The sequence below is a fragment of the Dromiciops gliroides genome, chromosome 4 (assembly GCF_019393635.1).
Source record: "Dromiciops gliroides isolate mDroGli1 chromosome 4, mDroGli1.pri, whole genome shotgun sequence".
NCBI lineage: Eukaryota > Metazoa > Chordata > Mammalia > Microbiotheria > Microbiotheriidae > Dromiciops > Dromiciops gliroides.
Window position 1 is genome coordinate 465,073,441 of NC_057864.1, and position 15,751 is coordinate 465,089,191.

At 46.5% G+C, this 15,751-nt stretch overlaps 1 protein-coding gene across 2 annotated transcripts; it reads right to left on the reverse strand.

Moving 5' to 3' along the window:
* Positions 1-61: 61 nt before the first annotated feature.
* On the reverse strand, positions 62-13,023 carry TLCD3A (TLC domain containing 3A). 2 transcript variants are annotated; one of them, XM_044001796.1, is made up of 5 exons: positions 12,891-13,023; positions 12,368-12,451; positions 4,759-4,963; positions 3,662-3,757; positions 62-1,844 (listed from the first exon to the last, which is right to left on the reverse strand). In XM_044001796.1, exons 1-5 carry the CDS (start codon positions 13,010-13,012, stop codon positions 1,575-1,577), a joined length of 777 nt encoding a protein of 258 aa, XP_043857731.1. In that variant the 5' UTR covers positions 13,013-13,023; the 3' UTR covers positions 62-1,574. The 2 variants fall into 2 exon arrangements, with proteins under 2 accessions (XP_043857731.1, XP_043857732.1); XM_044001797.1 differs by lacking the exons at positions 62-1,844; positions 3,662-3,757; positions 4,759-4,963 and adding an exon at positions 11,509-11,624.
* Between the last annotated feature and the right edge of the window lie 2,728 nt (positions 13,024-15,751).

A 15,751-nucleotide genomic window follows, 5' to 3' on the forward strand; every position in this document is an offset into this window, starting at 1 on the left:
CCAGGTATATTCTCACTGAGACAAACTAGAAGCAGAGAAAATGGTCACTCCTTCCATGGAATGGTTTTAAAAAGAAATCTTTATTGATGTCTTTCACAATGAGAGTAAGTAGGAAAAGCATTAATGCAATTCAATTTCCATGAAGAAATTTCTTCTTTCAGATAAATTATCAGTAAACAAAACACCAAAACAAGCCTATAACTTGTATAGCATTTTATAGGTTCAGAAAAACAAACAGCACCCATTAGACTGAGACAGACGGCAAAAGTCTGAAACAAGTCATTACTGTTAAATAAACTACCACATTCAAAAGACAATGGAATCACAACTAAGGGGAAGATAGCCTTCTTTTTTAAAAATTCTAGCTAAAAAAAATATACTTTTCCACAACATAATTCCTAAAACATCCTAATTTTATGAGGAATGTTTAGAGTTGGCACTCAGGCTTCCTATTGAAAAGTGGCCAGTGACAAGGGTGGTTGACCATATGGAGAGGAGGACCCAGTGACCATTTTGGCCTGGGTGTTTGTTTTAGATGCCTTTCTAGGGTAGTTAAGCTGGCAAGGACTCATGGTTTCTGGTCCGAACACTAGGTTATAAGGAAAACGGGGAAAACATTTTGTAGTCCAGACATGAATTTTTTCTAAGGCCTCTGGAGTCTTGTGTAGAGAAGAATGCAAGTGGGAGCCTGGGGAGCTGTAAAAATCCTGTGTTCTACTAGATGTCAGGCAGTCCTATGCATGGGGACAGAGAACAGACTGGATGCAAGGGGGAAGTCAGAGGAGAGTGTGGTTTAACAGTTAATGGTCCTGATTTCCCTGACTTGGCTTGCAAAGCTGAAACAGACACCACTGGCAGTCTTGTAAAAATTACTGGCTCCTTGGTAGTATTCCCCCTCCAGCCCAGGGAATGGTGGATGTTGAGTTAAACACTGGCACCAGGGTAAGAGTAAAGGGAAATGGGGGCATTTGAGGCTTTGGAATGTTAGCCTAGGAAAGGAAAAAAACCCAAAAGTGCAGCCTCAGTTTTTCTGGCCCCTTATTCCCAGAATGTACACAGGTCATCAGCAAAATGTTGCTTTGGTCCTGCTGGCCCAGTATAGGCTGTTTCTTGATCAAAGAAGGTAAGCAAAAGGATGTGTAAAAGCCAGACTGATAGATAAGTCAGTGTACAAATAGCCTGGCAGAGGCCAGTTCTTCACCAGGCCTACCTGTCTTAACCCTGCCCCCTCAACTTCTGTGGCACCTCCTGCACAGCTCTTTGAGATTAGACCCCAGCAGGGTCCTCAGGGCTAACAAAAATCATCTGGTGGTTGATGGCCTTATGCCAGATTCCTTAGCTACTCATATGCCACAACATGATACTGTAGTTGTTACCCATGAGAATGTGCTTCTGTAAAAAGGCAGAGTAGGGAGGAAATGTGACTGTTCCTTATAAAACCCAAACCCATCCACCTCCCTATTGACTCCCACAAAAGAGGCCATCTAGGGCCCGAATAGTTCCATGGAACATGAAGGAGGCTGGTAGTGTGGGAGGATACGCCTTTCTCTTCATACTCTGGGTTATAGACTTCACTAACTTTTCTTTTTGGCCTGGGAAGTGTCAAACATCTGGGCTGCCTTCTTGCAGAGCAGAGCAAACCAGTAGAGTTGAGGCGCAATGAGGAGGGCATTGATGACATTGCACAAGAAGGGTATGTGGAATGGTGTCCGCAGCAAGCTTAGCTCCTTCTCTTGGCTATAGGACCAGTACATAAAGGGGAAGACGAGGATGCGGCAGGTAAAGAAGGTCCCCAGTGTCAGGACTCCATTCAACTTGTACACAAATGTGCGCTGCTTCTTCAACTGCAGAAGGAGAGAAGTGGGAAGAAAAAAGGTTCACCAGGCCGCTGGAGCTGGTTGCAACTACCACTTTGCTCTTTCCATGTGGGTTCAATGGCAATAGAAGTTATTGGGGGAGACCCCTTGAATGCCAAAGGACTGCTGGGAATGTCTGTATTCTGGAGGTCCTTTATATATATATATAGGGGCCCCCAAAGTCTTAGCACAGTTTTAAACTATTAAGACAAAACTAAATGTTGAAAACTATCTTTACATATAACTGGAAAATAATAAAATACTTTTATGATTTAAAAAAAATACTTAAAACTGCACTAAGACTTTGGGTATATTGTGTGTGTGTGTGTATGTGTCTGTGTCTGTGTGTATATATACATACATATTCATATATATACACACACTGATTGTAGTACATATATAGAATAGAAAATATACTCTGTCCTTAAGATATAGTCTACATGGGGCAGCTAGGTGGCACAGTGGCTAGAGCACTGGCCCTGGAGTCAGGAGTACCTGAGTTCAAATCTGGCCTCAGACACTTGACACTTACTAGCTGTGTGACCCTGGTCAAGTCACTTAACCCCAATTGCCTCACTAAAAAAAGAGATATAGTCTACACGTAGACTGTAGAGTATGCCTATACATGTGTATATCTGTGTGTGTTTTTATAAATGCTGTTGTTGGGGTCCAGGTAAAGGTCATTATGTGGCAGAGGGGTCAGGCTTGTTCTGTCTCAGAAGACAGAATTAGGCCCAACAAGAGGAGATGCAGAGAGAACTTTTTGCCTGGCATAAAGGGGGAAGAATCCTATCCCTGAGAACTGTCTTGAACTGGAAGAGTCTCTTCTAGAGGGTCTGCCCCCTCCCCACCCAGTGCTCTTCAAGCAACAGCTTCATCCTGTAAAGTTGCTATCTGTATGGGGCTAAAATTCTAGTTAGACTGCCTAAAAATCTAATGAGTGGCTGCCATAAATTATAAGCTTTAGCAGGAGTTTATACTTTTAATTATTTATTAAAAAGCATAAGGATTTGGTGAGGAGAAAGGCCAAGATTCCTTTATCTGTCTATCTCAGGGAGCCAGCATCTCAGCTCCACTCAAACCGAGGTCCCGGGCGAAAGAGTGCTCGCTGGCTCGCTCCTTCCTCCTCCCAGAAACCTCCTCTTCAACAGGAAACAGGACCATCCACACACACATAGCTCCAAGCTAATTGGCTGGTACCTCTGATTCACAAGTCCCACAGGTGGTTCTATAGATGTAACTTCCAGATGCTAAAGTCACGTGGCTATGTCCTCAGGCCAGAGCTCACAAAATGTTCCTCCCAGCAGGGGGTATCATTCCAACTCTCACAATCCTTTATTGGGCTTATAGAAGGGATTGTTGTAGAGTTCATGGGTGAGTTGGCTTAATGGGCTCTGAGGTTCCTTCCACCACTAAGATTCTGCGATCCTTCATATATAAAGATAGGAAGAGCTACTGCCCAGAGCCGGGCACATACTTCAAGTTCTAGTGATGGGAATGGCCCCCACAGAACTGCTCCTCCAGGGAGCCCTAGGACAGTGGGTACCCCACTGTACCCTCAACCAGGACTCAGAACAAAAGGCCATCCAGTGGGTCTCCTACCTCAGTATACCCAAGGGCTTTCTCCATGACTAATTTGTTGAGAAAACAAGATCCCTCTTTATAATCCATTCACTCGTGTATTTGCTTTCAGGATGATCTGAAACACACCTCTGGGCCTCAGTTTCCTTATCTGTAGAATGAAAGGGTTGGGCTAGATGCTCTCATCAGTTCCCTTCCCGCTCTGACACTGATTCTTTACATACCAGGATCAGAATTCTGCCCAGTGACACAAATGGGGTGCTGAATTCTGCTGTGAAGATGCAGCCTACAAAAAAGTCTCCACGTTCTCCCCTCAGTACCTGCAAGTGAGAAGAAATCAGGACCGGAGAAGAAGCAAGGCAGCAGAGCACTGGGCAGGGCGTGTGAGCCCGGCCAGCCAAGATGACTAACCTGGGCCACCAAGGAACAAATCAAAGACTGAACATGGAAGTTGAGGCAAACTGCCTGAACAGTTGCCATCACAGGGGATGATCTACACAGCCAGAGGATGGCCATCTCTGCCAGGGAAGGGACCTAGGAAGCCACTCACCACCCCCACCCCCGACTGTCTGTCTCTCCTTTATGAGTTCATGAGAATCCAGTTCTAGCTAACAAAAAGTGGGCTAGATCCTTATCCTCCTGAAGGCTTTACCTTCATGGTGCCAAAACACTAGGTCAACTCAATGAAGAGAAAGCAGTTACTTAGCATCATAAAGACCCAACACTCAACCAACTGAAGTTTTCACTTTTAAAAAGAATTGTTGCATTAATATACGGAGGGCATAGACTGCCTATTGCTATGGGAATTGAGGACAGAAGCAGAGAGGCACAACTTGTGGATGGGGCTGTGTTAATTTTTCAAATTTAATTAAACCTGACTGATGCCTTGTCATGCCACAGACATAATCCAGACTTCTTGAAAGCCCTATTAGTGGAACATAAGCCAGTGGGCACTGGCACGTCATAGCAGCTAAGAAGGACCTTGATGGTGGGGGCTTGCACCAAATGATATACCTGCTGACCAAGGACAAGCCTTGCTAAACAGTGAGAAGGTTGGCCAAGGGAAGAATTTTTGAGCTTTGACAACTAGTGAAATGGACCAAAAATATTCAAATTATGAATCTGTATGCCATCGACATGGCTGGCATAAGGGCCTGGGCAGCCACACTGGAGCCAGCCAACTAAGGGAATAAATGAAATTGGAAAGGGAAAGGATATCTGAGGGGCAGCCATGGTTCTATAGGCATGGATAATGTCCCCCACTCATTTGAAACACAAGTTGCCTGTGCAATGATGGGAATATTGTCCTGTGAACACTCACCTGTGCAATGGGAACAAGAACAATCAGAATGAAAACATGGTGCATGAGCATGAGTCGATCATGCTTGAGGAAGTTCCTGAAGATGGCGAGAGAGTGTTTCTTGTCCTCGCCTCTGTTTCGGTACCAGTAGCAAATGTACATAGCCCCTAGGTCATAGGTCATGTACGGAATCAAAACCCAAATATATTCTCGAGCCAGCCAGTGCCTAGAGGGAAGCACACGGACATTCTAAAAGCAGATTCTGCAAGCCTGGAATGCAAGGACCCGTTTACTCGTAGCAGTTTGGTGCGGTGTAGACCCACTCGCTGCTTCCATAGTGGGTGTCGCTCCAAGTGCTTGCCAGTAATGAACACCTCTAAGTAAACAAAATGAAAATGCCCAAGGAAGTTGTTGAACGATTTGCCATGGATGTTGGGCAGCTCAGTGAAGGAGCCAAAGACAAGCCAAAAATCTATCTACTCAGTATCATCTGCTTCTTTTAAACGGGGCTGGCAGATGTTTGCTTTCCGTCAAGCTTAGCTGGTCCCTTATAATGGACTTAACTGGCCTTTTGTGGTATGGACACATTACCCACCCCTCAAAGTTGCCAACACCCCAAGAAATGGATGGAGACCAAATGTCCTATTTCCAGTTTAACTCCAGTGGGCTGATGTGCCATTACTCAACAGACTGGAGTTTGCAATATGAAAAAGCCTACATACCCACACCTCACAGGTCTCTTATCTCTCACACATCCCCACTGAGGTCCCCAGCCCAGGGAGTGGCTGTAAACCTGCTAGGTGGCTTCTGTGGCAATTTCCTGGGCTCTTCCAGCTCAGGTCCCTATTGCCTATAACCAGTGTGAAGATAACCAAGTTATGGCTGGTTATCTCAGAGGAGAGGGCTTGGTCTCAAAGATTAATGCCTTGACAAAATTGCTTGTCATGGGCCTGGACATCATAGATAGGGCAAGCCTTTCCCAAAGGGCCCTCCATCAATGCCCTAGGACAGAGGAGGAACAGAAGTGCCCACAGATGGCAGCTTCAGTGCCAGTTAATGACTAACCACTCCACATACAAAAATTGTGCCTAAATATATAATAATAAAAATCCAGCCTCTGTACCCTGGAAGAGATGCAGCCACTGGTGCAATTTTCCCATTGAGATGGTCCCCAGACTTCCTGTTCCTTAATTATACCATAAATAAACAATGGGCATGGCAATCAAGCCTGCAATGAATGGAGTAGCTGTAAGGAGAATCAATTACCTAGGCTTTGCTCATGCAATGCCTAAAGAGGTGTGGTTGTTAGGTAACTCCTCTCTAGCCCGGTGGCTTGGATGAAGCAATTCCACAATTAGAATAGCTATCCCTTTGAAAAGACAAGAAGGCTCCCAAAGGCCTAGTGTGAGCATGAGGGAGCTGGCCTTTCAGGGGAAGCTCTGGTATTTCCATTATTTGCCTAATGCAGAATTGCCAGCTCTAGGCAGAGGTCTTTAGGGATAACTTGGTGTCTGGTCCTGGCTCCCTAACTAAGTAGCTCTGTGCATTTGGGCAAAGCCTTTCACTGCTCTGTGTCTTAGTCTCATCTGGGAAATGGGGACAATCTACCCTACCTAATTCACAGGGTTTTGGAGGTTCAAGTGAGCCCAAATTTGAAAGAGACTGATCCAAATGCCAGAGATTCAATGGGGGAGGGGTGGGGTGGAATGCCCTTCAGTACCTCACTGATTAAAGAAAAGTCAAAACGAAGACAAAATGAAGGTTATGGTGGTAAAATGTTTGGGTATGTGTTGAAGACTTTTCAGGAGATTCAGGGGGCACTCAGAACATCCTTACATCAGTGTCAGATGACTGGATTCAGAGCTGACAAGTCTCACCTGGGGTCCAAGAACTTGGATGGGGAGGGGGGGGTGAGGAAATGACATCTTTATTTTCGCTAACCTCTAACTGAACTGGAGCTATTCTTCAGTTGTTTAAAACATTCTGAGAGGGCAGCTAGGTGGCACAGATGACCTGAGTTCAAATCCGGCCTCAGACACTTGACACTTACTAGCTCTGTGACCCTGGGCAAGTCACTTAACCGCTCCTCCCCCCAAAAAAACCACAAAACAACAACAACAACAAAAAAAAAACGTTCTGAGATGGGGTCCATGCCATTAAAAAGGTTGTTCACTCCTGATTTTCATTTGTCAGCTGAGGTGAGTATGGCCCAGAGAACTTAACGAACTTGCCCAAGGTCACTCAGTAAGAGATCCAGGATCTGCTTGAAGCCAATGTGTACAGGCTTTTAAGCAAAGGCTGGATGACCACTCCTTGGGTATGTTAATAGTAGCAGGGATTCCTTTCATGTATGGATTTGGCCTTAATGTCCTTTCAGGTTTCTCCCAACTCCTCAGTTCTGCTTCTGTGAAATCTAGTACTCTCCACTGTGCTGAGTCACCTGCTGCCTACGTAAAAGGGTGAGTGTTTACAAATAGAAGAACTGAGAGACAAATATAGTAGTGATTTTTTCCCCCCACAGAGCTGATGGGACAGGGAAACCAAACTTCATACCTCATCCTTTCTGTCTCTATGTCATGGTTCTTAATAGAACTCTTTTTTTTTTTTTTGGTTTTTGCAGGGCAATGAGGATTAAGTGACTTGCCCAGGGTCACACAGCTAGTAAGTGTCAAGTGTCTGAGGCTGGATTTGAACTCAGGTCCTCCTGAATCCAAGGCCAGTGCTTTATCCACTGTGCCACCTAGCTGTCCCTTTTAATAGAACTCTTAATAGAGCTTCCATTATTGGCATCTTCCAAATGAAAAGATCTAGAATCTCTGAAAAATATCGAAGGCAGTTTCAACCAAAGAACTTAGTATGGGTTCTTTACCTGGGCCCATGACATTTCTTGTAAAATTTTTAAAAATTAAAACTATTTAGTCATTTCAATATAATTGGTTTCCTTCATAACCCTCTATGCTTTATTCTACGCCTTTGAGAAAAGCTTCAGCACAAGGTGGTGTGAAGGGAGTCATTTACAGCCTAGAGAGTCCCATTACACAAAAAGAGGTTAAGCAGCCTAAAGCAGTAGGAAATTTTAGGCATTATTCTTCCTTATGAGGAAGGAAAGTCCAGAATTTCTCCACCATTCCCTTTGCCTCAAAGGGCTGATGTGGAAATGTTATTTCAAATAGTTTACAGAAATTTGTAGCTTACCCTTGTCCCCATTCCCCCCTTCCCCCCCCCCCCAAGCTCCACATCATGCCTTTAATTGCAGAAATGGATCATGGGTTGCTCAAATATGAGGCCTCCACTTAAGCCTTAGAACTGGTATGTAGAACAGCTTGGAGTCATGGTAGCTCATTCAGTCTTTTTCAGTTCCTTTGGTTTGGAAAAATGGGCTTTAAAATGACCATGGCAAGCAGAAAGCAGGTTTAAGAGGTTTGCCTTGTGGGTTCAGAGCTCTGCATGGTCAGTAAATGACAATCTGAGAGATGGCAAGAATCTCAGTGACTGCCTAGACCCCAAATCCCTCCTGCCATATCCCCAACAGGTGGCAATCCAGCCGCAATTGAAGACCTCCAGTCACGGAAGATCTAGGACCTTCCTGAGGCATCCCATGCTACTTTTGGACAGCTCTAGTTGTTAGGAAGTTCCTTCTCAGATCTAGCCTAAACCTGTCTCATTTAGGAACCTCCACTCCCATTCCCCCTGTTGCTCCCATTTATGGCTAATCCCTCTTTCACATGACAGTCCTTCAGATAATTAGAAGGCTTTCATGTCCCTCTAAATCAGGGGGCCAGGAACTTTTCTTTTTAAGTATTTTGATAACTATTTCGATATAATTGATTTCCTTTGCTGTTGAATCATGTTGGACTTTGTGACCCCATTGGGGGTTTTCTCAGCAAAGACACTGGACTAGTTTGCCATTTCCTTCTCCAGCTCATTCTGCAGATGAGGAAACTGAGGCAAACAGGGTTGAGTGATTTGCCCAGGGTCACACAGTCAAGTGTCTGAGGCTGGATTTGAACTCAGGGCTTCCAGACTCCAGGCCCGGTGGTCTATTCACTGCACCACCTAGCTGCCTCCAGAACTAAAGACACTCACTACTCCCCAGATGTGGCCTGCCTGAGGGCATAGTATAGTATGATTCACTCATCTCTCCATTTCAAGGCACTGTGTAGTTGAGAGGTAGCAGTCCTTGCTCTTCTGTCAACCATATTGAGTTAGCTACACAACCCACTGCACTTTCACACAAACCACTATCTAGCCACAATTCTCCCAGCCTGTATTTTCAGAACCCAAGTACATATACCGTCGTTTTTATCTTTGTTAGTAATAAATACTTAAGTTTACAAAGAGAAAATTCAATCCAACCACAAATTCCTCCTACGTGTGAGAGTCACAGCCTCATTTCTCTTAAAATCCACAGCCTAGAGTAACATCACTTAGCTACTTTTGAAAGAGGCAATGGGAACAAAAGCAAAAAACCCAAGGCTTTGATTCATCCTGAATGGCATGTGGATTCAAACCCAAGCATCAGATTGTCAACCTACAACAGATTTGCTATGTGACCTTGGACCCTTTACCTTTCTGGGCCCCCCTCCCTTTGCAAAATAAAAGAGTCAACAGATGGGGAGGTGGGGTATTGTGTATGTATGTAATTTCATTCAGTGTAGGGAACTCTCTAAAATTCCCTCCACCAATGCAACTCAATGCCTCATTTGTGATAAAAACCTTAGTTGTCTGGGGCTCTGAGAGAATAGGCTACGAATTTGTCTACTGTCACACAACCAGTACATACGCTTATTGGCCACAGTGTAGCAAAAATAATGACTCATTTTTGGGGGCAGCTAGGTGGCACAGTGGATAGAGCATCGGCCCTGGAGTCAGGAGTACCTGAGTTCAAATCTGGCCTCAGACACTTACTAGCTATGTGACTCTGGGCAAGTCACTTAACCCCAATTGCCTATCTAAAAAAAAATTTTTTTTTAAAATAATGACTCATTTTCTATAGCATTTTAAGTGTTTATGAAGTGTTTTCCTTTCTACAAACCTGTGAGGTGTGTCATGTAAGCATCCCCTCTGTTCTGCAGATAGAGAAACTGAGGTTCTGTGACTCATCTAAGGTCAAACAACTAGTGTTAGAAAGTTATATTTGAACACATATGGGTCTTATCTGATTTCAAGGTCAATTGTCTTTCCTGGTTCAAAGACCTAGGTTCAAATCCAGACCATGGGACTTAAAAGCTATATGATAAGTTTGGGCAATTATCAAGGCCTCAGTTTCCTCTTCTGTAAAAGGGACTGAAATTCCCTTCCAACATTAACATACTGTAAGTTCATTCTGTCCTTTTTTTTTTTTTTGAGTGGGTCAATGAGGGTTAAGTAACTTGCCCAGGGTCACACAGCTAGTTAAGTGTCAAGTGTCTGAGGCCAGATTTGAACTCAGGTACTCCTGACTCCAGGGCCAGTGCTCTATCCACTGCGCCATCTAGCTGCCCCCATTCTGTCCTTCTCAAAATCCATATGGGGACATGCTAGTCTTTATGGTGAAGCATGTTCCTCTTGCAGAGCCCATTTCAAAATGAACGGGGAAAGGGGGGGGGCGAGGACAGCTGGGTGGATAAAGCATAGGCCCTGGATTCAAGAGGACCTGAGTTCAAATCTGGCCTCAGACACTTGACACTTACTAGCTGTGTGACCCTGGGCAAGTCACTTAACCCTCATTGCCCTGTTCCCCCCCCCCAAAATGAAGGGAGATCAGCAAAGGGCAATGCAAACTGCTTTTAAGATAAGCTCACCACCATGTAACCTCACCCAGAAGAACAAGGGCTTGGGGCTGGGAAAAGTAATGGAAGAACTAGAATGAAATATTCTAAAATGCCCCAGTCAGCAAAGTCACTGAAAATTCACAGCCACAGGTCACTCAAACCTAGACCATTTGGTGTCTGTTTAAAACATGTTCCACTGAATGAAACACCATATTCCTGTATGATGTGGACCGATGAGGACCTTCTCCACTTCCTGCCTAGTTTAGCATATATCATATATGAGATGGTTCTCTGAAAAGGAGCCCAGGATCCTTGAATCAAGAAACCCAGCTTTGTCAAGGAGAGGATCTAGAGAAAAGGGCAGGGCAACCTGTGTTGGGGGAAAGTTCTTTTTCACTTAAAAGATCCGCTACATCAGCAATACCAAGGGGCTAACCAAAGAGGAGGCATTTGAAAGAACCAAGAGCCCCAATTCCCTTTATGAAAACATGTTTTCTGAAAACTCTGGTCTAGAGAAATCACACATTTCTGCCCTCAGGAGAAAGATGGGAACTATGGATGTGGAATGCAATATACACTGTTAAGTATTGTTATATTGTTTGCCAACTAACTTTGCTTAAATGTTTTCCTTTGTTATAAGGAAGGTGGATTGGTTGTTGTTTTTGGTGGGGAGGGAGAGTATGAAGGCTAAGAGGAAATGACTGATGTAAAAACAAAAGGCAATGATAAATTTTTTCAAGATTTTTAAAGAACTAGGTTCCACTTAGCATTTTTTTTTGCAGGGCAATGAGAGTTAAGTGACTTGCCCAGGGTCACACAGCTAATAAGTGTCAATTGTTTGAAGATGGATTTCAACTCAGGTCGTCCTGAATCCAGGGCAGGTGCTTTATCCACTGAGCCACCTAGCTGCCCCCAGCAATTTGCTTTTTTTTTTTTAAAGTTTAGTCTTATTTTTTAAAAACCTTTCCTCTTTAGATCACTTTCTTTTCAAAATATATCCCTCCCCCTCCTCTTCTCTCCCCAGAAAACTCTCTCTTCTAATAAAGAAAGAAAATCGGTTCAGCAAAACCAACTCACATATCAACCTTGCCTGACAGTATATGCAGTCTTCCGCACCTGTGAACCCCCTACCACCTATGCAAAAGGAAGGACATGAAAGTTTTCTTTTTAAAAGTACCAAGTGTATCCCATATACTGACCTATTTATTTATACCACAGTCCTGAAGTTCTGCATTATTTCCCATGTGCACCCGGGGAAACCTCAGCTACAGTTTATTTTTTTAGGGGAGGGGGTGTTTGGCCTGGGATCATACTATCTCATGGTGGAGCCTGGGACTGGGCTCCTCATTCTCTTCTGTCGGTAGTTCTTTTTATTAGATAACATTTCTTTCAGAAAGATTGCCCCAGTATGAGGCCATCAATTCTCCCTAGGGCAGCTAGGTGGCGCAGTGAATAGAGCACCGGATCTGGAGTCTGGAAGACCTGAGTTCAAATTCATCCTCAGACACTAGCTGTGTGACCCTGAGCACCCTGTTGGCCTCAGTTTCCTCATTTATAAAAGGAACTGGAGAAGGAAATGGCAAACCATTCCAGTATCTTTGCTAAGAAAATCCCCCAAAGGGAGGCTATAAAGAGTCGGGAAACGCTGAAAAAGAGTAAACAACATCATTACTCAAATTTCCTCACATCGTTCTTGAAGGTGGGAAAGGGACCTGGGGGAAGGGAAAGAGACGGAAAGTCCTTCCGTAACTCTCACAATCAGCAGCCCAATGGTGGTACTGATAAAGGGGTACGTGCAAGCCATTACTAAGCAGTCCCATCCCGAAAAGATCCCCTGCTGAGATGTTTACTCCTCTCCCACTGATTTTAGCACTTACCTGCAGGTAACCACATCTTCGCAGGACCAAATGATGGTGAGCCCAGAGACAGAGGCCAGGACAGCCTGAATTGAAGAAACAAGCCTACGAGGGGAAAAGGGGAGAAAGAGAGAGAGGAGATATGCTTCATCACCAATCTTGGGGAGCAGTGAGGAAACGCTGAACTACCCCACTTCGGACTTCCAAACCCCAAGGACGTCCCCCACTCCCTGCAGAAGCACAGGCTAAACCTGGGGCATCAATCCCTAAGAGGCAGAACCCCCCGAGCCCGATCCTCACTGGCCCCAAAGATCTGAGCAGTCCCCTGCTCTGCTCTGCCCCCGCTGTGCCCGCTGTCCGCGGAAAGGGTCGGCGGAGGAGGGAGGGAGGCAGCCCACCTCGGCTTCCTGCCGGCCGCGCGCCCCCCCAGCCCCGCCTAGCGCAGCATGGCGCGGGCAGCCTGGGGTCCCGGAGCCCCCCGCGCAGGGGCCCGCCACCAAGGGCAGCAGCTGCTGCTGCATCTGGACAAGCTGTCGCCGCGTACCTGTTGCTGAACGTCAAACAGTCGATGACCGTCCATTGGGGAAGCGCCCGGTGCAGCCCCCAGGCGCAGAGCACGAAGAAGCCGGGGAAGAAGAGCGAGCCGCAGGCCAGCGTCAGCAGCATTGGCGCGGTGGGTCCCCGGCCGGCCGCTCTGCGCTCTGGCCCTTTCGGTTCGGCTCAGCTCGGCTTGGCTCAGCTCCGCTCCCGAGCCCAGCCCGGCCAGGCCCGGCGCGGCCCGCCCCGCCCAGCCCCGTCCCGTCCAGCCTGCCGCGCTCCTCCCACCGCCCACCTTCCTCCACCCCCGAGCTCCCTCTGCCCGGCGCCCCCAGAGCCCGCGGTCCCGCGTGACCAGGGCCCGCGGCCGGGATAGGAGCGCGGCCCCCTGCCCGCGCTGGGCGGGCTCTGGCCCGGGAGCCCCGCTCGCCTAGCCGCAGCTGGAGGGGGAGCGGCGGGGCCCGGGAGCCCAGGAGCCCGGGACGTGGCCGGCCGCGGCCCGCAAAGGCGCTGCTGCTGCTGCTGCTGCTGCTCCTGCTTCTGCTCCTTCTCCTGCTCCTGCTGCTGCTGCTGCTGCTGCTGCTGCTCCTGCTGCTGCGCCCCACCCGCGCGCCTGGCCCAGCCCGGGCCAAAAGCAGCAGTCCCAGCCTAGAGAGCCAGAGAGCTAGCGAGCTGGCCCCGCCCCGAGGGATCGTTCCCTTCCGCCCCTCCGCCGGTTCTCGAGGAGCTAAGCAGCCCCGAGAAGAGACCTCGGGCTCAGGGGCACACTTGGGGGGCGGGTGCCTCGGGGAAGGCGTCCTTTCCGTCACACAGCTGGCTGCCAGCCACCTAGAACCAAGCCGCCCTCCCTTCCCATAGTCCCGCCTCCCTTTGCCCCACTATGTCACCCCTCCCATCCCATCCCTTCAACCCCTTCCCCAACCTCCATCAACCGGGGAAATAAACAGCCCAAGATAACCAATCCATCAATCTGCTGACATTCATTAAGTGCTTACTCTGGGCTAAAGATACAGAGCCAAAAAGGAATCTGTCCGTCTCCTCAAGATCACGTTATACTGGGGAAAATAGCACATGCCAATCTATAACTATAACTTTAATTATAACTATTTATTAAATGTCGACTTTGTGCACAGTACTGCACTAGACACTGAGGAATTCAAAGACAAAAGTATCACCCTGCCCTCAAGGGGTATGCATTCTTTTGGTACACAGGTGATCAGCCATAGACCATATAAAGAAATGCATAGAAGGCAATTTTTGGAGGACGACTGCTGAGCCGTTAACAGCTGGGGGACTCGCTTAAGGCCTCCTGGAGGTGGCTGGCATGTGAGATGAGCTTTGAAGGAAGCTAGGTGAGAAAGGGGTGCATTTCAGGAATGGGGGACAGACTGTGCAAAAGCGAGGTAACGGGAGAAGCGAGGCTGGAGTGAATGAAGGGGAGCAGCGCGTGATAAGTCTAGAAAGGTAGTCACCAGCCAGGCTGTGAAGGGCTTTGAATTAGCCCACTTTCTAAGTCAAGAACCCCAGGAAGGATCTTGAACACACCGGGGTGGGGTGTCTCCTTCCCATGGGGTATTTGTCCTTTGTGCTCACCTGCAGAGCAGAGAGGAGAGAGTTTAGTGGATATCTAGCTATTTGCCAAAGCGCTTTCCACTACAGGACTCAGTAGCCTGACTCTTGCCGGTAGAATCTGAGACAGGGAAGGTTCTGGTTTTGAGAGCAAGAGATAACAAGTTCTGATTTTCTTTTTTGAGGTTTTTTTCCTTTTTGCTCTGATTTTTCTCTCATTACATGACTAATGCAAAAATATGTTTAATGTGATTGTACCTATATAACCTATATCAGATTACTTGCTGTCTTGGGGAGGGAGGGGAGGGATGGAGAAAAATTTGAAACTAGAAATCTTATAAAAACAAATGTTGAAAATTATCTCTAAATGTAACTGGAAAATAATAAAATATTTATATGGAAAAAAAGGAGATAAGTTCTTTTACAACCTGTCAGAAGATAATCTCTAGAAGATGCTGTCTCTGAGCATGGCCCCAGATAGTACCCTAGACCATTCAATATGAGCTTTACTTCAATCTATAACAGAGAACCACACCTCAAATTTCTAGTATCATGTCATCTTTCTTCCTAGGATCCTTTCCTCAGTCTCTCATACCCGATGCTGCCAAAGTAATTTTCTTTAAGTGCAGATCTGACCATGGGACTCCCTTACTCAATCAACTCCAGTGGTTCCCTCTTGCCTTTAGGATCAATTATAAACTCCTCTGTTTAGCTTTCAAAGCCCTTTAGAACCTGCTCCCAACCTATCTTGACAGCTTCTTGGCCATGACTCTTCCTCCCATACACTGCAATGAAGCCAAACTGGCTACCTCTCTGTTCCACACACACCATACACAACACTCCATCTCTCATCTCCATGCCTTTGCACTGATGGGTCACCTATACTTTGAATGAACTACTTCCCCACTTCCTTTTCTTCCTTTAAGACACAGCTCAAGCAGCATCTTCTGCATGAAGCCTTTCCCTATCCCACCTGCTAGTGCCCTCTCTCTCTTTTTTTGGTTTGTTTTTTAGTGAGGCAATTGGGGTTAAGTGACTTGCCCAGGGTCACACAGCTAGTGTTTAGTGTCTGAGGCCGGATTTGAACTCAGGTACTCCTGACTCCAGGTCCAGTGCGCTATCCACTGCACCACCTAGCTGCCCCCAGACATGTATTTGTTATAAAGAAGGGTTTCTATGGGGGTGGGGATGAGTGAGTGGAAAGTGAGATTTGTTCAAAGGAAGAAAAGAGCACGAATAAAAGATTTAAAAATAAAAGGAAACCAAAAAGTTCTGAAGGGAAACAGAGAAGGCAACCTT